This window comes from Phodopus roborovskii, unplaced genomic scaffold (genome assembly GCF_943737965.1).
Source record: "Phodopus roborovskii unplaced genomic scaffold, PHOROB, whole genome shotgun sequence".
NCBI classification, from domain to species: domain Eukaryota; kingdom Metazoa; phylum Chordata; class Mammalia; order Rodentia; family Cricetidae; genus Phodopus; species Phodopus roborovskii.
In genome coordinates this window covers 1,305,293-1,326,313 of record NW_026126639.1, presented here as the reverse complement: position 1 = coordinate 1,326,313, position 21,021 = coordinate 1,305,293, and the positions used below count along the sequence as shown (strand labels likewise).

At 40.8% G+C, this 21,021-nt stretch overlaps 1 protein-coding gene across 1 annotated transcript in view; it reads left to right on the top strand.

The window, feature by feature from the left end:
• Positions 1-3,257: 3,257 nt before the first annotated feature.
• Positions 3,258-21,021, top strand: part of LOC127213114 (solute carrier organic anion transporter family member 1A5) — a 38,858-nt gene continuing 21,094 nt past the window's right edge. Inside the window, exons 1-4 of the mRNA XM_051173362.1 lie at positions 3,258-3,310; positions 10,752-10,884; positions 15,688-15,788; positions 19,360-19,506. Coding sequence (XP_051029319.1) covers positions 3,292-3,310; positions 10,752-10,884; positions 15,688-15,788; positions 19,360-19,506 — 400 coding nt within the window. The 5' untranslated portion in view covers positions 3,258-3,291. The remainder of the gene's footprint in view (positions 3,311-10,751; positions 10,885-15,687; positions 15,789-19,359; positions 19,507-21,021) is intronic.

Here is a 21,021-nt window from a genome sequence, read left to right as displayed (position 1 = left end):
TTTTGCTGGAGAATGAGGGTGGTGTGTTCCCATTCCTCATGTGGATGCTAATGAGGGGGATACATGACTGTTGTCTGCTTAATAAAAGTGCAACACGCTGTTTTCATGAGCACTGATAATTGGTATGAATTTGGTTGTGATACTCTGCTATCCCTGGGAGCAGAAGTCATTGTTTAAACAATGTTGTGCTAACAACTGTTCATGTGTCTGCCACTTGCTCTGTGCACATTTCTCATTTAGGTTCAAAGTGCTCAACAGGGGAATGTGACATGTTTAAAGATTGGGTTACACAGATATTGTTGAATCCTTAAAAGAGATGTTTCTTCCCCTCTTTTCCTCTGTGGACATGTTTAAAGTGCATCTGAAAAGCTATAATACTTTTCAAAGGATACATTGGTACATTAAAGGAAGGTGGGGGTTAGTTTACTAACAATGAATCTGATTTTGAGTGCTTGGCTTTGTATGCTTTATTTAGAGTCAAGACACTTATTTATAAAACTTCTCTGACAGCAAAAGTGTTCTGAAAGGAATCTTCAAGGTAGTGATAAAACCTAGCTGGATGGCTGGGCGGTGGTGGCGCATGCCTTCAATCCCAGTACTCCGGAGGCAGAGGCAGGTGGATCTTTGTGAGTTTGAAGTCAGCCTGGGCTACAGAGTGCCAGGATAGGCTCAAAGCTACACAGAGAAACCCCTTTTCAAACAACAACAACAACAACAAACCTACTTGGATGAGTACTTAGTGTGCATGGAAAGATCCATCCAATAATCTGGATGCTAACTCCAGTTTCTCTTGGCTGAAAAATGACAAGTAAATCCTGAGGATGGTTATATTTTAAGCTACCAAGGAAAGCAAAGACAGCTTTGATATAGGAGAGGAGTAAGTTACCTTAGTGAAGGTTAAGGAGACCATCCTGGAATCAGGAATGCAAAAAGAGAAAGAAAGGTCTGAAAAGAGATTTTGCTGCGGGCAAAGAAAGTTTAGAGGTCAATGTTAATGTTCATCTATATTAGGTGCAGATTTAAATCATGAGTCTCCTCTTTCCTGGAAATTGCCTCATTCTTCCCACAACCAGTATCAGGCACTCTTAAGAAGTTGAGTGTACTTGAAGTTTTATGTGAGATCCTTGAGTCTGGGGGGATTTTCATACTTATGTCTGTCCAAAACTGCTAAGACAGTTGCTATGATTGTTATCCTTAGCCTATGAATTTTCTTTCATATTTCCACAATAAGATAGTTTCATCTCAGCCTGCATGGCCATATTTTATCTCAGTATACATTTATTTATTTAAAAGAAATTGTATCTTTCCCAGAAGAAGAATAGGTTCCTAAGGATTTGAAACAAGCAACTTTCTCTGGTGACTGAGGTATCTTAAACAACTTCACTACTCTATAGAACAGCAAGATTGTCTTATTCTTTGTTCAGTCAATTCTTCATGCACATAGTAGTTATTCAATAAGTACTCATTGTAAGTGCAATGTAATAATGAGAAATACAGTTGTACATAATTGCTCAATGTGACTGGGATTTGAAACTCCTGGAAATTCCGATATGAACCATTCAGAATTACATATGGAATGAATATTGTTCAGAGAATTTTCATAAATTAGTGATGTGGATACTGCCTAGGAACAGTACTGGTATGTTGAAATAGATTTTCTAGAATAAATATAAAATTAAAACACTTAAATGTTGATGAGAAATATCCTAATTTCAAGACACACAGATATCTATGTAAGTATCTGGCCTTTTCCAATCCACACTTATTTGTTGTTTTTCCTTAGAATGTTTTATTGGTTAAAATTCCATGTCTCCCCAGGCTTCTGTAAATTAATAGTGCCCAGAAAGTGTTTCTCTTCTTGAGACACCAGAGAAGTCTTGGAATGCAAAGCCTTTGTGGGCTGAGCGAGGCAGAGATTTAGAATAAACATTATGGATGTCTTCATGTTCTGAAAGGCAGCAGCCTTCAAGTGAGCCCAAAAGGCATCACCTGGGTCTCATTTGCTTTGATAAAGAATTCAAAAGCTTTATTTTAACCATATTGTCATTAGCATAAGGTCAGAATCTAACAAACTCTGAAGCTAGCTTTAATATCGCCAAGGACTAAGTATACTTATTTGCATTGGCTTTTTCAATAGAAATCAAACAAACCCAATCTTCTCCTATGACATTATTTTCAAGGGAGTCTGAATAAAAATCTTTCTAGATAATTTTTATAATATTCAAGACTGGTTAAATTGTTTCTATTCAAAAGATTTGTGGTGTGCTGTGCGTGTGCGTGTGTGCATTCACGGTGAATATGTATGTATGGGTTTGTGTATATAGGTAAGTATGTGTGTGGGTGTAGGTGCACATGTACAGGTATCCATATTAGGGAGGTCGCAAGTCAATACAGAATGTCTTCCTCTAGAGTACTTCACTTAAGTTTTATAATGGAGTCTCTTCACTGAACTTGTCAGTTGTTTGTTTTGGTTAGAGTGTCAGGTTGGCACACCTTGGTGATCCTGCCATCTGGGTCCTCCCAGAGTTTGGGTTACAGGCAGGTACAGAGAAGTCCAGCTTTTTACTTGGTTGCTAATAATCCAAACTGAGGTCCTCAAACTTAGGACTCAAACATGTGACCCACTGAAACACCTCCCCAGCGGAGTGTGAAAGTTTTGTGTCAATGTGACACAGGCTTGGGTCATTTGGGGAGTGGGAACCTCAACTGAGGAAATGTCCCTGGAGACTGACTGATGGTCTAGCCTGTGGTGCATTTTCTTGATTGGTGATTGATGTGGGAGGACCCAGCTCAGTCAATGTGCGTGGTACCATCCCTGGGCAGGCAATCCTGGGTTGTATAGGAAAGCGGGATGAGCAAGCCATGAGGAGCAAAGGAGGAAGCAGCATCCCTACATGGCCTCTGTATCTTCTCCTGCATCCAGGTTGCAGCCACGTATTCCTGCTCCAACTTCCATCAGTGATGGACTCTGATATAAATTTGTGAGCTAAAATAAAACCTTCCTCCCTTTCTCCTCTAAGTTGCTTTTGGTTCTTTCTTTCCTAAGTTTGTGTCTAGTATTTCTATCACAGCAATAGAAATCATGACTAAGACACCTAAGAAGGTCTATTTTTATTTTTATTTTTTTTAGAATGATTCATTACAATTTAGTAAAAAATTCAATTAAAAAGTGTTTGATTTTGTTTTTTTTTTCTTTTTGGACAGCAGTGAGGCATTTAAAGCAGTAACATCTGGAAACTATCAGAAGAACATGGGAGAACCCAGGAAAAGGGTTGCGGCCCATGGGGTGAGATGCTTTTCCAAGATCAAGGTATGGAATGTTTAGATGTGTGCTCACATATATACATAGAATCTTTTAAAGCACAGCTTACATGAAGTTTTCCAACATAGAAGTCCCTTTGCCCAATGTGTTGTTAATTTCTTGCCTTAGAGGAGCTAGCCTTACTATGATTATGGATGTCTAGCAAGGATTATTAATAAAGGAAGATTTATCAGAATAATTTAAAGCAGAAGTTCTCAACCTGTGGATCAGGATCCCGTTGCAGATTGAACACCTTTTCACCGGAGTCACCAAACACCATTGGGAAACACAGATACTTACATTAAAATTCCTAAGAGTAGGAAAATTACAGTTACAAAGTAGTAAACAAAACTACTTTTATGGTTGGGGTGAACAGAACATGAGGTTGAGAATTACTGATTTAGAGGGTCTTAAAGGAGGCCATGGTTAAAAATGTTTTAGGTGAGTATTTTTTTTAAATTTATTTACTTTATATAACCAAGTCCATTTAAATGAAAACAAACATTTATAGACAATATTTGGGAATATTATGTTGAGCTGGAATTTAGTCTGAGGAGTCAATCCAGTGCTCAACCACCAGGAGTTCCTGACAAATGGTCAGGAGTCACAGCTAAGAACATGTCCACTACAGAAGTTCTCTGTTGATGAATATGCAAAGATGACCTCATGATTTGATCAGAGAAATATTTTCTTCAAGCTTTGGCTATATCACAATCATTGATTCATAAGAAAATTTCTTTCGGCTAGCTGTTTTATCTTAAAATGTAGGGCTACTATTACTCTTTTCAGGTGAAATAAATATGCTGAAGTATAAACACTTTGCACAAATTGTCCAAAGTGACACATCCAGAATGCATCTGGCAGGGGTTAGGAGCCAGGGGACCTGGATCCTCAGAATAATGTGAGAACTAAAGGATAATTTGAGTGTCTTGTGTCCTTAGATGCCAGAAGGTGTTGGATGTCCTGGAACTAGTGTTACTGATGGTTTTGAACCACCATGTGGGTGCTAGGAACAGAACCTTAGCCAGAGTAGCCAGTGATATTAACTTCTGAGCCCCATCTCCAGATTCAATGCTTAGGATAATGATGAGTACTATGATTATTAATTATTAAAGCTATCATCTTTCATTATAAGCACTACTTCTCAAAGTTTGTCTCCTGTAACTGTCTTAGTTAAGGTTCCTGTTGCTTGAAGAGACACTAGGAACACTGCATCTCTTATAAAACAAAATATTTATTTGGGACTGCCTTAGGTTCAAAAGTTTAGTCCATCATCATCTTGGTGGGAATCATGAGGGCCCAAGGGAGATGTCATTCTAGAGAAGCATTCAAGAGTTCTCCATCCAGATTAGCAGGCAGCGGGAAGAGAGTGGCCTATCTGGAGCTTCTTAAACCTAGAAGACCATTGTCATTGGCAAACTTCCTCCGGTAGTGCCACGTCGCCCAATAGTGCCACTACCTGGTGACGAGTCATTCAAATCTGTGAGTTTATGGGAGCCATTTGTGTTCAAACCACCACAATTACATTGGAGTTAAACTACAGTATATATTAGTGTGGAGATTATGGGTAACATGTTAAAACAATAAGTTTATGAGTCAAAATTTAGAGGTAATTATATGACAATAATTAGAGTCCTCTGGCTTCACAACTATCTAAAATGTTAGGATGGTCAAAAGTCTACACTTGCAGACTTAAGCTCCTCCTTCTTAAGTTAAGAGATATAATCTCTTAAGGTGGCCCAGGACAAGGGCAAAGATGGCCTTAGTGCCCTTCTGTCATGCATGCACCAATGACCTCAGCGGGCATCAATGGCTATTTCTAACACAGTGTCTCCACAGATTAATTGGTTAAGCTACATGGAACAAACAACTAAAACAAAACTCATTAAACTTGCAAAAAGGAGCTAGGAATGAGGGTGTTAATGGGGAAGAGATTAAAAATTAATAATCAGATGATGCCACATGCATATGAAAGCACCAAACAGTAAATTTTATCAATACAATTTGTTAAAGAAAGGAAAGGAAAATTTCTCGAGGGGTCAAGGAGATGTCTCAATCAGTAAAGTACTTGCCATGAAACCAGGATGACCAGTCAGTCCCCAAGCCTACACAGAAACTACTCATGGTGACATACGACTACAATCCCAGCATGGGGAGATGGAGTGAAGCAGAGACTTGATGCTCGCGGACAATCCAGCCTTGCCTCCTGGGTAAATTCCAGGCTGATGAGAGTTACTGTTATTAAAAATGTACTAATCTGGGAGGAATTACACCTGCGGTTGTCTTCCGTCTCCATCTCCATATACATATATGAACTCATTCCACATGAACATGCACACACTTTCACAAAGAGAAAGGACAAACGAAGAAGAAAAAGGAGACCTCCCTCAGGAGGGATGAGGGGACCGCTCTGAGAGCATTTGCTCCAAACTGTAGAGTGCTGAGGCCGATAGTCAGCAGGACTGGCTTTCTATACACAGGTCTTATGTAGGAGGAGACCTGGATGAGCACAGACACTGGTTCCTTTCACACTTTCTGCCCAGAAAAGAATAGTTTAGAGAAGAGCAGTTTGCTCACTATCTGCTTAGCTTTCTTCTTCCAAACATAAGTAAAGGATCTCCCCAAGTCTGAATATATATATATATATATATATATGTATGTATGTATGTATGTATGTATGTATATATATATATATATATATTTCAATTTGATAGGGTTTTCTTTTAAATATAGGACCTGAATTATAAAAGTCATGTGAAAATTATCAATTGTCAATCATATCCTCTGAAAGATTAGCACTTGTGGCAATTTAGAGTTAGAATACAAACTTCTGGAGCTGGAATTATGTTTTTTTTTAAATTCATACAGTACTTTTGAACTATATGGAACTTGGTATTCACATTTACCATTTTATTTATTTACTTTTGTGTGTGTATGATTCTATTCAGGTTAATCAAGATTAATTGGTACTTGTGACAACTTTTACAAGCAGTAAATACTAATCTAACACATTATGCCTTGCCTGTTACGTCAGATGAGGCAGTACAGAAGTTCTAGAAGCTGGGATGATGACATTTGCCATCAACCAGCTGCTGGAAGATATGTTAAGGGAAACTTGCTACATCACCCAAAGTGAGTTTATTAGTCACAGGCAGTGAAGAGTCTTACCTGTACACAACCACATTATATCCTGCACGTGAGAGACCCCAAAATGTTCTGCCCTGCAGTTATATCCCATGAGCACCACTTGAAGTACCGAGATAAAGGGTTATAGGGTATATTGCCCCCAAAAGAAAATCAAAAGAAAACAGAGACTACTTTTCTGTTCCCATTGCACCCGGCAGTGAGAATGTAGCTTATTGTTCTCAAGGAAGCAGAAAAAGAGGACAAAATTTTGAACTGGCCACAGACATTCAGGGACCTGTCTTCCTGAATACACAGTAGGCTTGCTGTAGAAACAATACCATGCTGCAACTCCATGTTTTATTTCTCCCCTTCCTTAAAATGAACAACATTTGTCCTGCAGATAACAGTATAATGTTGAAGACCTAACAATAGCTGCGCATTTCGTAGAATAATTCCATGTATGGATTCTGTATGAATACAATACACTGATAAAAGAGAAAAGCCATACCCACCTACAAAACTCACCAACTATTCCAACTCTACATTTCCAGAGTTAGGACATGATGTCAGAGTAAAGACTACACTTCAGAGTTTCTTGCATGTTCAAGGGTTGTTCAAATTGGATATAATCCTCTCCAACTCATAGTAGAGGCTGTTTTCCTTTTTATCAGATGGCAGATATGTAATTGGAAAATAAATTTTTCACTTTTTCTTGAACATTTTTCTTCTCAGATGTTTCTGGTGGCCTTAACGGGGGCATATGTATCCAAATCACTATCAGGAGCTTATATGAATTCCATGCTCACACAAATAGAGAGACAATTCAATATCCCCACATCTATAGTAGGATTTATCAATGGGAGCTTTGAGATTGGTGAGTATTTTCACATTTATGTATTATTATATATTGATACTCTCTCCTTATTTCCTGAATTTGAATATTTGATCTGACTGAGTTACATGCTTCCTGATGTGGTTGAATAGTCTGGTTTGTGTGCGATGAAACCACTATTTAAATACCCCATTATAGCACCTAATTAGGCCACATACCCTGGTATGGTCTCTTTGTTTCTGGCAGGTGGCAGAAAATTTAGAGTATTGATATCTAATTCCATCACTTGACGCCTCAAAGAGACAATAAAGCCCTTTCCTCGGCATTTTAGAAGGTTGCTTTGGTACCCTGGAGGAACGAATGTTCGGAGGAGAGCAGATACTTCTTTTTCTCCACTGTGTCTCTGATGTTGACAGCTCTCCATGCCTAGTCACTTGAGAAGATGAGGATGCTTTCCTGGGTTTGAGTTTTGTCAGATGCAATTCCTAAGAAGAGTGAATAAACTTTAGCCCTGGATTTTGGGTGAAGAACTGAGATACAAGAGTAGAAAGGGTAAAGGAAGGAATGATGCTCTCCATAAATAATGCGACCTTAGTTTTTACTTCCTCCAAGGTGAAATTGTTTTTTATGTATTTAATCAAAACAGCAAAGAAAACCAGGATTGTGATGTGGCTAATCTGCGGAGGATGTTCTGTCCTGTCTCTCAGGATCAAGCTCAGGAGCTCCTCAGGACTTTGCCCACTGTGTCTTAGGCTTTCACAGTGAAGTCGGGGTGAATGCCTTACATAGACCTTAGTGATATTCAGTCATGCTCTAGTGTGTTGGAGGCAGCATGTGCAGTCCATCGGTTATACAAGGTCTTATGGAACACATTGTGCTGGGAAGACAAACTCCTGAGGGATTAAGGTTTGCCAGTGGAGAAATGAACAGGTAAATGTGAAGGCGAGATTTGTGCAGAGGGTGAAGCATCAAATAGTTTGGGATGAAGTCGGCCCAGTGCCATGGGAAAGTGGAAGTTGTTAGAACATGAACCTGGAGAGATGTGCAGAGATGAAAAATTGGCAGATAGCCAGCATGGGGTTGGAACTCTCCAAGCTGAGGACTCATATTGAAAACCCAATGCCATCTGATTTCTGGATAATCCTTTAGTTGTACAAAATGAAACTATGTAGGCTAATAGGAATCCAAATTATACTTTGATTATTCTGTCCTGACAGGATGTTAAATGTTCTGGTAATTATACTTCAAAGTATAATTTGGACGGAATAACAAGGCAAATATTATCTAGGTCTGATTGTCAAGTAATTATTTGCTACATGGACTATTGCAGTATTTACAACAATCACAATGTTGTAAACCACTATTTACATCTTAGGCTGTGGAAGTGTTCAGCAGGTGATGACCTGTGTTCACATGTCAACCCACCAGAGGAATGAATGATTCTCTGGTGGAGGAGAATCCCACCCAAGCATGGCCTGTGGGACCAACAATTCTGGAAGCTATTGCTCCTGTCTGTAGTTATGCTTATGCTAAAACAGCTTGATGTCTCCCCAATACCTTTCCTGTAGTAAAGAACTGGAAGTGAAGGAAGTAGAATTAGAACCAGCAGAATAAAGAGCATGACTGCAAGAACACATGTGTGAGTTAATCCACTACCTCTCAGACTAGAAACTTTCTACAGTCCTTTAGCTAAGCCGTGGCTTCTAATCTGAAACCTGGGAGGAGGTAGTTTTGTGAGCTGGACTCACAAGTGACCAAAATACTTGTACTTCTATTGGTGATGGAATGATGGCTCCTTGTGTCACTACTGTTTCCTACGTTACCGTAAACAAAGGCTAATGTTGAGTTAATGATTATTGAAAATTATTCTCTCTCAGGTTCATGAAAAATTCTATTTGCTGCAACCTCTGTGGTTTTTAAACTAAAGGTTAAAAAGTCCTCTTTAATTTAGAAAATAGTAACTACCCCACCACTGGCTGTGGAAGGAGACTTAAAGGGAAGTCTTGATTGAAATCCCTGCGAGAGGAAGTAAGTCACATTGGCCAGTGAGTGCAGCATTTGGTGGCCATCTCCCCAGTTAATTTCACAATCAATCTTTCCTGAGTTCGGATGACACCTTACCTTTCTCTCCCCCACCACATACACCCTCCCTCCAATTGTTTGAGGAACATCGAGGTTATGTAAAAGACCACCTAAGCCGATTGTGAGGAAGGAGTGTTTTTCCTTTCAAACAACAGAGATTGTAGACAAGATCTGGTGTATTCAGAGTGGGTACAGTCAGAGACTAGAAAGACACCCAGAGAGTTCAAACAATGGCTGTCCTGGGACATTACCTTCTGAATGATGACATCAATGGTAGAGACTTTGGACAGAGACAGGGTAATTAGGATATAGGGATAGGGCACAGCATTTGAAATAATGCAACTTCTTTTTTTCTAATTAGCCTACTAGAGAGAAATAGAGTTTCAAGAAAAGGGAAAGTCTCTGTATATCTTTTAAGTATTTGAGATCCCTTAGAGATGTGTTAAGCCATCAAAGAGATGTGTTTGAGTTTTCTGATCTTTCCTTTATTCATTATATGAGCAAGGCAAAAATGCATCATCAAACTAAAGTTATTTGGTTTGAAGAGAGTTTACTTATATATTTGCTTCTTTTCAATTCCTTCTTTGGGGGGGTGAATAATATTGATCATTGAGCCTAGGGTGTCCCACACATCAGGCAAGTATTCTTCTCCTTTATCCCCAGCCCCTTTATTTACCTTTTATTTTTAGGAGGTCCTCAGTAAGATGCCCAGGCTGGTCTTGAACTTACTGTGTAGCCCAGGCAGACTTGATCTTGCAGTCTTGTCTTATCCCCATGTGACTGGGGGTGGCAGGTGTGACACCAGCCACGCTTGTTCCTTCATCTCTGAAGCGTGTTTATCTAAGGCTCCCCTGTCAGGCTGGGGCTTCCCACCGAGTTTCTTTAAACACAAGCTTTCTCCTAAGCCACAGACATGAATGCTTGGTTTGAAATTTTGACTCCCACAATCTAGACCTAAGACATGGTTGGAGGGTTAGGACTCTTACATTCTCTCTGCTTAACAAACAGTATCACCTGGTCTAAGGAAAGATGTGACAGTAGAAGCAGACATCCAGCTTGGCCATGTTGAATAAATAAGGGGTTTTTGAACAGTCAGTTAAAAGACATGAACCCATTTGAACCTGCAAAGACAAGGCGAGAGAGGAGATGTCAGATATGACTTGAAAGCTAACACCTGCTTTTGTATCCATTCTGAAGGGCTGGATGATCCTGAATAGAGCACTAAATACTCTCCAGAATGGAGGAGAACATTCCCTCAGGGTCATGATGTCTCATATATATATATATATTTGTGTGTGTGCGCGTGCACGCGCGCCCATGTGTGTATGTATATGTATGTATGTAGAAGCTGTTGGTTTTGGTGTGATAATACTTTATACTGAAACAAGCATTCTCATTTCTCCCTCCCAGGAAACCTTGTGTTGATTATATTCGTGAGTTATTTTGGAACGAAACTGCACAGGCCTATCATGATTGGCATAGGATGTGTGGTTATGGGCCTAGGATGCTTCTTAATGTCACTACCTCATTTCCTGATGGGCCGGTGAGTATCCTTGTCCTTGATGATATTCTAGGTTCAACTTTCACTTACAGAAAATGAGACTCAGAATTTCCTCTCTGGGGGCAGCGATGCTCTCACAAAATACAGAATGCTAGCATGGGAATTAGGAGGTATGAGTTCTACCCTGCCAGTATGATTTCTGAATCTAGTGACTTTGGGTCCATTTAAGGTCTGATCCATTCCATTTGTGAAGTGGGGATTTTAGACACCGCTTTCATGAAGTTGAGATGCATGAAGAGATTCTCTGAATCTGCCAGAGTTTTGCTGAGTCCTTCAACACTTTAGACACTCTAGTTACAAGGGTTCTACAGTGTGACAGAATAGTAGATCCCAAAACAATAGAACACTGTCAAGGCTGATTTTCATTTTTATGTTTACCAAAGTGTATTGAAAAGAAAACTGTAAAAGTGAAGTTATGTGGAATCATCTCTTACCCCCTTTCTGCTTTTTGACAAGAGTTTTCAGGTCTTTCTTCTATTTGACTTTGTGTCTTACTAGTTTTTAATACTTTAGTGTTAAATGATATGAAATAATGTTTTCTAACATAGAACTCAATATTATCTACATTGAGTAGTTAGGCAATTTTCTCCCATTTGATTGAATTCCTTTGTGTCTCTCATTACTTCATAAGCACCTCATCGTCTGACTGTATGATCATCCCTCAGCATGGCTCAGTCATCGGTGTTTTCTTCTCTACTCCGCCTGTCTCTAAACTATAAACCTCCAGGCCAGCTCAGTGTGATTTTTTGGTAATTCTCCATAGTTCTTTTTGTCATGAAGTTTACTTCCATCATCTTCTCTTCCTCTTGCCTTCCTTCTACTCTTTTGCATTATTTCCTTCTTTCTTTTGTTTCAGTTTTAAGGTCTTTTATCAGTTTTATTTGCGTGAGTGTTTTACCTGCATGCATATATGTACTCTATCTGTGTGTTTCCTGCACTGGTCAGAAGAGGGTGTCATTTCCCCAGGAATTATAGTTAGAGATGGTTGTCTGCTACCATGTGCGTGCTAGAAAATGAACCCAGATCCTCTTCAAGAGCAACAACTGCTCTTAATCTCTGAGCCATTCATTATCTCCAGTCCTGATTTGATTTTCTTTTTGTGACAGGGTCTTGCTATGTAGCCTAGGCTGAAATTCACTATGTATCTCAGACTGGCCCCAAACTCTTAATGACCCTCCTGCTTCAGCCATCCGAGTGTTGGTACTACGAGGAGAAGCCACCACAACCACCTTTGTTTGACATTTTCTTGCTCTTAAGACTCTCAGGAGGAGCATCCTATCCTCTGTTTCTAACATTGCCCTCCCTCCCTTCTTTCTGCAGAGAAAAAATTCCCCACAGCCTTTGAAGACCTTGCCACAAATTGTGTATAATTTGGAATTAGAATGAATTAGTATTCTGACTCCTATGGCTGGTTTCTCTTATCGCTTCACAGTCTGACAATGATAGCATTTGCTTAGATCTTTTGCCACCTCAATCAGGTGCACTAGGTCAGGACACTTTGTAAAGAGTTTGCACTTTTTTGCCCTCCTTCCTACTTGATGATATCTTTCTCCTTCTTTTCTGCAGCTGCTATTTGAGCACTGGCATCCTATATTTCATTCATATCGTGACATCTTTCCAACTTCATGTCTTCAAATCTCTTAGGTACTTCCTGGGAAGTTTAGCTTTGCCATTCAGGCTCTTGAATGGGTTTGTCACTTGTATGATGATATTTCCAAATTTTTATTGTCAAGGACACCTCTGAGGAGACATCGTGTTATTTTCTCAATAATTCAGTGTCCTTTCACTTGTGAATGTCTTCATCCGTCTCCACTATCTGGCGCTTTTGTTCATCTTTGCCTTATATTGTGAGAAATTACTTTTTGTTATTTTGGTGTTTTATCCTTTTTGAGGGGCCTGCTACCCAATTACCAAATAAATCACACACGGAGGCTTATTTTTAGTAATGAATGCCTGGCCTTAGCTTGTCTTAACTTAAACTAACCCATCTACATTTTGCCTCTGGGCCTTTTATCTTCTCTTACTTCTGTATATCTGACTTTACTTCTTACTCAGTGGCTGGCTGGGTGGTTGGGTGGCAGGGATGCTGGGTGGCTGGGTGGCGGGGATGCTGGGTGGCTGGGTGGCAGGGTTGCTGGGTGGTTGGGTGGCAGGGTTGCGGGGTTGCTGGGTGGTTGGGTGACAGGGTGGCTGGGTGGCTGGGTGGCGGGGTTGCTGGGTGGCTGGGTTGCTGGGCGGCTGGGTTGCTGGGTGGTTGGGTGGCGGGGTGGCGGGGTGGCGGGGTGGCGGGGTGGCGGGGTTGCTGGGTGACAGGGTGGCGGGGTTGCTGGGTGGCTGGGTGGCTGGGTTGCTGGGTGGTTGGGTGGCAGGGTGGCGGGGTTGCTGGGTGGTTGGGTGACAGGGTGGCTGGGTGGCTGGGTGGCGGGGTTGCTGGGTGGCTGGGTTGCTGGGCGGCTGGGTTGCTGGGTGGTTGGGTGGCGGGGTGGCGGGGTGGCGGGGTGGCGGGGTGGCGGGGTTGCTGGGTGACAGGGTGGCGGGGTTGCTGGGTGGCTGGGTTGCTGGGTGGTTGGGTGGCAGGGTGGCGGGGTTGCTGGGTGGTTGGGTGGCGGGGTTGCTGGGTGGCGGGGTGGCGGGGTTGCTGGGTGGTTGGTCCCTGACACCCTCCTCTCCTTGTCCCCTTGCTCCTCTCTTCCTTGCTTCTCCTTTATTCTCTCTGCCTGCCAGCCCCGCCTGTCCCTTCTCCTGCCTTGCTGTTGGCCATTCAGCTCTTTATTAGGACCATCAGGTGTTTTAGACAGGCAAAGAATCACAGCTTCACTGAGTTAAACAAATGTAGCATAAACAAAAGTCACACACCTTAAAATAATACTCTACCACAGACATACTGTAATAGGAGTGTCCACCACAGATAGCCCTTGGTTATTTGTTCATGTTTAAGAGAGAATAATAACAGAAAGCTAACTGGAAATTTTGGAAACAAATACAGCCATAGTCAATGGGAGTCTTTTATCTTGTCAGTAGGTGAAGCAATAGGTGATTCATCTGGACTGGGTGGTGATTGATCTGGACTGGATGGTTATTATCTGGACTGAGCAGTGATTGATCTGGCTGGATATTGATTGATCTGGCCTGGGTGGTGATTTAGCTGGATCGCTGCTTTTGAGCCATCTCAGAAATGTGTGTAACTTGTGATCCTAGGCAGGAATTCTCTGCACTTGTTAAAGAGGTAAGAACTTGACTACCAAGCAGAAAGAAAGAGAAACATCAAATTTTAGTGTGTGAAGTTCTAAATAAAATGATTCTCCTTCTTGTCTATCTGTCCTCATTGTCCCAGTTTTGATTCTCTTCTACCTGTGAGCATTTGCACTTGGAGAGATCGAGGATGAGTCTGAGCTTGTAGATATTCCTTCTATGCATTTTACCCTCACTTTAAACTTTGCTTTTTATGCCCAACTACGTCTTCAATTGGAAGTCTCTTCAGGAAGTTTGCAACGGAAACCTGGATTGTATCTCGTTGCTCCCCGGAGCATGATGAGTATATTTCCCTTGCCTTTTTATTCCTTGGTCTCTTTCCTATCCACATCCCAACCTGAAGATTGATTGGGTTTGAGTGACCACACTTTTAATCACTAATGTATGATTTGTATATGTTGTGGTGGGTTGTGTGTGCTTTCATGTGAGGTCAGGAAACAATTGTCAGGAGCAGCTTCTCTCTGCCTACCCTGTGGGGCCTGGCATGCAATCCAGGTTGTCAGGTTTGTACACAAGCATCTGTACCCATGGAGGCATCTGGTATTTAACAAGACCCCCCCCCTTTTTTTTTTTATAAATCTCTTTATTGTTATTATTACTTTTTTGAAACAGAGTCTCATGTAACTCAGTCTGGTCCCCTTGTCTCCATCTCATGAGTGCTAGGATTATAGGCCTGGACTACCATTCCTGGTTTTACTGAGGATCAAACCTTGGACTAGTGCTTGGCAGACAGCACTGTTCCAATTGAACTGTATCTTCATATTTAGATGTCTTTATCTGTGAGGAAATGGGCATTCCCGTTTTTCATTTTGAAATCCTTTTCTGTCATTCTGTTGCCAATTGGGGAGTCTATGGATCTGGAGAGGAAAACTGAATTTTAAGTGGATAATGAACTAAATGAAGGATATTTTATCCTCTCTGGTGTTTTTGCAGGCAACTGAAAGTTTGTGGATGAAATTTAAAAATTATTTTTTACTTTCTATTCTATTCAAATCAATGCCAAGAAATATTTGACTATTATTGTGTTTTCCCACCTTCTGCCAAAGGTGATAGTTCTTTGAAGCTGATTTGTGTCCACTGGGTAGTGAGTAGAAAGACACAGGATCTTTTCCACACTTCGCTAGCAACTTCTGTAGGGACATCCAGGCTGTGGTTCTAGGGGGAAAGGACTCTGACTTCTGTGCTCTATTGTACACTGTAGGATGTTGGAAGTGTAGCTCCACACTCACACATAATTCAGCAGCCTTGGTTTCCTCTGGCTGTCTGTCTTCTAAAAAACACTTAAGAGTAATAGATAGATAGATAAATAAATAAATAAATAAATAAATAAATAAATAAAATGCATAGTTATCTACAATGGAGAGAAACTACTGTCACATTCTGTCATTTTCTTTCTGTGACAAGCTGGTCCTTGGTGATTTTGTCAAGTTAAATGACCAGAGTTTGTTAGCACTTTAGGTCCCGTGACACTGTTAGGTGATGGATTCTGTCATCTCTTGTTATGACGTGTGACCCTTTCCCCTGTCCACACAGATACGAGTATGAAAAAACAATCTCACCTGCAAGCAACTTGTCCTCAAACAGCTTCTTGTGTTCGGGAAACAGAACCTCAGTGCCAACGCCAGACCCAGCAGGTTGACTAATGCATCTTCTTACTTTCTGCTCATAGACTCAGAAAACTCTTTTATGAAGGGCGTTGAATGTGACAGTGGGTTTAGTATGCATTTAGGACGAATGACAAGCTTTATTTCTCTCTTCAGGGAAGGGAGTTGTCTAACTACGTAGAGTACTCTGCCTCCTGAGTTTGAATATATTTATTAAGACTCCTTTGTTTCTTAAAGTGGCTGTTAAAAAAAAAAAAAAGAAGCCAAAGATATCTGCTCCTGCACCATTGTAAAGTTAGTCCCAGAAGAGAAAATGATTTAGAAGGATGGGTTTAGACACATGGTGAGGTCTATATGACTGGCCTAGTTTAGTGTTCTCTTGCTGTAATGAAACATGGACTAAACCTAACTGAGGTAAGAGAAAGTTTATCTAGATTACAAATTGTAGCCCACTATGAGGCAAGCCAAGGAACCTGGATGGAGAGACCACTAAGGAGTGCAGCCTTCTAGTTAGTCCTCCAGCTTGCTCAAGGACCTTTCTTATAAAGCTGAGACCCAGCTGCCCCAGGATGGTACTGCCCACAGTGGTGTGTGCAGTCTCACATCAATTAGCCAACAAGATGTCTCATAGACATTCCCACAGGCCATTCTGATTGAGCATGTTCCTCAACTGAGATCCCTTTGACTCAGACATGTTTAAATTTGTGTCAAGTTGACATAGAAACTATCCATCACAGTGATTATGCAAATAAGAATTACAGGCAGAAAGACACTTTCCTGTATCTGTACTGTGTACCTGATGCCCCATGGAATGGCAGGTGCCTATGTCACAGTTCTGAATTCCTTAGTTACCCATGATCTTGTGTTTAAGTATCCCTTTCCCTCCTTAACAGAGACATTACTTTACATTTCATCCAAACAGGGGTGCTTCCCTTACTTCCTAGGGACTTACACACTGTGGTCCTGGCTCCTCTCCTTCGTATTCTGTATTAGTAACTTTTGCATCACTGTGATCAAAACCCCAAACAACTCGAGGGAGAAAAGGCATGCTTTCACTCATTGTTTAAAGGGTCCAGCCTGTGATCACTTCGACAGTTTATAGAATGTCATGGTGACATGGGTGTTTGCTGATGCTCCACTTCACTTCTTTTGGGGCAAGAACAATAGAAAACAAGATACAGGAAGTGGTAAGATGAATCCTCTGTGGGCATGTCTACTCCATGTCCCATTTACTACAATTAGGCCTGCTTCTTACCTTTCAGTACTTTTCAATACTGCCAGTCTAATGACTCTATCAACAGATCTTATGATTTGACCAACAAGTCAACCCAATGATGATGTTGGAGCCCTGTTGACTTGTCTCTGTAAATGAACTCACAGACACAGCCAGATATGTCAAAGTACTTACTGCTTGCATTAGTCACTTTTCTTTTACTTTGATGAAATAACACGGCCTAGGGAACTTATACACAGAAGAATATATCTGTGCTTATTTTTCTAGAGAAGTATGATTCTAGAACCTTCTCAATACTGAAACCCTTTAATACAGTTCCTCATATTGTGGGGACCATCAATCATAAAATTTGTATTATTCCTTCATAGTTGTAATTTTGCTACTGTTATGAATCATAATTTACATCTGTGTTTTCAGATGGCCTTAGGTGAGCCCCCTCTAAAGGGTCATATGACCCCCAAAAGAGATGCAACCTACAGGATAAGAATGGCTGCTCTAGAGGAATGAGAATTAATCATGGCAGGTAGAATGGCAAGAGGCGCAGGAAATTAGGAGTTCCCATTTCAGCTATAAGCATGAGGCAGAAAGAGCAGACTGGAGTAGAGTGAGGTTTTAACCTCTTGAAGTCCATCTCCAGGGACATTCTTCCTCCACCTCCCCAAAGAGCACCACCAATTAGAGACTAAGTATTTAATACTGGAGCTTCTTGAGGGATATTTCCATCCTGAGTACCACATTATTCTTACAAAGGGCCTGATTGGTTCCCTGCACTGACATCAGGTTGCTTTCAAGCACCTGCCATTCCAGTTCTAGGGGTTTTGGTGCCCAATTATGGCCCTCTTGGGCAACTGCACATATGCAAATATGCCCATAAAGGCACACACATTTACACATGTATTTTTTAAAAAATATTTTTAAATCACACATGCCAAAGGACCCAACATGTCTCCTGGACACATCATACGGAACTGTCCATGCCACAGAATTTGCAGCAGTCCCCAAGACTTGGAATGCCACTGCTCTCAGGGAGTCTGTGGAGACCAAACTAGCTTGAGAGTCAAAGAGCAGCCGTCTTGAAGCCCTCTGTGCAAATCAACCTGAAACATCGTCCTCCATTCTAGGCCTTTCTCACCTCCTGAACTGATTTGGAAATGCACACCTGTGTTCCTTGCACTTGTGTGGATAAGTTAAGTCTCTCCGTGTGCAGAGGCCCAGGAACGCCCTTGATGCTTCCAGGGTCTGATGCTTTCACTTCTGCCTTAGAAGAGGGTTGAGAGTCTCCCTGGGATCTGTAGACAGAAATCCGTGTGTTTATCACAGATAACAATCTGAATTCCTAGAGACAGAAGCTGACTTTACTTAACCAGAAATAGACGAAAGTTAGATTTTATGGCCGAGTTGTGCTTAGGACATCTAATGCCAGTCCCTGACCAGTCCACAGGAGAGGGTACTTTGCCCTTCACGTCTCTGAGAACACAATGCCAAGCTTCCCTAGGAAGTGGGAGTTCACTTAGCTTAGGGTGAACTTGGGAGGCGCATGCACACCTTCAAAGATTTGTCCCTCTGCTTTTCAAGTCCATAATGGCCTAGTTTGTGTTATTGCTCTGAGTACCTGCTACTTGATCTGCTGGTTGACAGTAAAAAATGGAATTTATAGAAAGAAAAAAAAAGCATGGTTGCTATTCAGCTAAATATTTAGTTTCTACAAAGTAATAGAGGCTGTGGGGAATTCAAAATCCCATCCGTCTTCCCTGTGTTGTACCAACACAGCATGAACTGTCAGAGACGTCCATGCGTGCTTCTTTTTCCTTCCTCAGCGGTGTGGAGGGATGAGACAGTGCACATATTAACTAACTGACTCCACAGACTTGTGGACAACCGAGTCCCTGGAGGAGAGGGCAGGTCCTAGTTTTACTGTTTGCCTATTTCTTTGGTGTAACTTCTCACACCCAGTGTGCTGTCACTAAACCCTGAATTGGGGAGTGGTATCTACTTGTAGGCACCCCCCACCCAAGTAGGCATTGGCACAGCACTTGTTCTCCCTTGCTAATCATTATTTCAAAATGAGCGGTATAGCTAGCTCAGTGATTGACACCAGCATAATACGTAAATCACTTGATAGTCATCATGGGCTTGTGACCCTAGAAATCCTGGCAGTGGTGGTGCATGCCTTTAATCCCACAGAGTTGGGTGGATCTCTGTGAGTTTGAGCCCAGCTTGGTCTACAGGGCAAGTTCCAGGACAGGCTCCAAAGCTACAGAGAAACCCTGTCTGGAAAATAAAAAGAAAGGAGGGAAGAGAGAAAATACTTCTAATTAACACTTGACCATCAAAATGTTCATGTACTTTTCTCTTCTTTTAATGTAGATTGTGCAAAAGAAATTAAATCCTTAATGTGGGTATATGTAATGGTAGGAAATCTTATCCGTGGAATTGGCGAAACTCCCATCATGCCCCTGGGTATTTCCTACATAGAAGATTTTGCCAAATCTGAAAACTCCCCTTTGTACATTGGTAAGTTTGAAAATCAGACCTGGAAAGCAATTTCTGGGAGGGTAGAAATCAGTTATTGATTTAGACGCATTGTGGTTTCCTGAACGATGAGCAGAGTACTATGACACCATTGGTCATAAGATTGTTCAATGGAGGGATTAAACAGCAGCTCCAGACAAGCTGCTACATCAAGCAGTTTCTCATTTACGGAGATCCCTCTGATTGGTGGACCCTACAGTCTTCTGATGCTGCCATTTTATCCCTAAACCATCAGAGATTCACCTATATTTCCTGAAAATTGTTCCTCAGATTCAATCGTATTTTTTTGTTTTTTTGGGTTTTTTTTTTTTTTGTTCTATTTTTGCTGCTTTAAGGCTATTATTCTTCCATCTATAAGTTATTACAACTTCATTATTAGGCATTTTATGTCTAACATTTAAAAACATTGCTCTCTCTCTCTCTCTCTCTCTCTCTCTCTCTCTCTCTCTCTCTCTGTGTGTGTGTGTGTGTGTGTGCATTTTCTTGCCAGTGTGGTGGTCAGAAGACAGCTTTTGAGAGTTAACCTGGAGACTGAACTCTGGTCCTTGGGCCTTTCCCGCTGAGCCTTCTGCCTGGCACTGTGTTCTCTTTTGCTGTATTTTTGTAAACATTCTGACTGGATAAGCCCCACCAAGCACAGTTTTAATCCCGTCTCCTCTACCACGTTCACCGCTTGGTTTCTGATTTACCATCTGCTCTTTTCTACTACTTGGGGCTCTGCACCCTGCTTCTCTATGAAGTTAATGACTCAGTTTCCTTCCTTATAACCCCTCAGCCTGAATGGTTTTAACAAATATTCAAGTTGATTTTTTGTTTGTGTTAGTTGGAAATATCTTAAAAAAAATTCACACATCTCGAAGGCAAGAGCCAATTTAGTATAGACTTTCTTGTGTTTTTCTCTTAATTTATAATAGTTTATTCGGGATAATTTGCTTTAATTCTTAAATCAATCTATCAGTAGTTGATTATAACTCCATAATTTTGTATATAGAGATATATATACATATATATATATATACACATATATATTACTTAAAACAAACAAACAATCAAGAATAAAAGGGGAAAGAGAAGACAGGGATAGAGTTAAGACAAATTGAGATTAATTCAATTAGAATTGATACGGGAATAGTTTTTTTCCAGTGTTGGACTAGTCATTACCATTAAATACACAAACATCTAAGGAAAATATTGCAAGTACTTATGTTTAGTATACAAACAGCTTAGTTTTATAAATAAATAGCTATATAATTATATAAATATACATGTGTATGTATAATTAGCTATAAAACAAATAAGAAATTAGGAATGTTATTGCATGTATGGCTCTATACCATAAGATATATCAGCCAAATGTAAAAATATTGAGATTTATCATTGCTGGACAACAAGTTAAACCAAGAAGAAATGAAGTTGTCTTGGGAAGACATATATGTACTGGGAAACTATGTGTGCACACATTGGGGGACCTTTCTACTCAGTGGGTAGAGTTTGAGG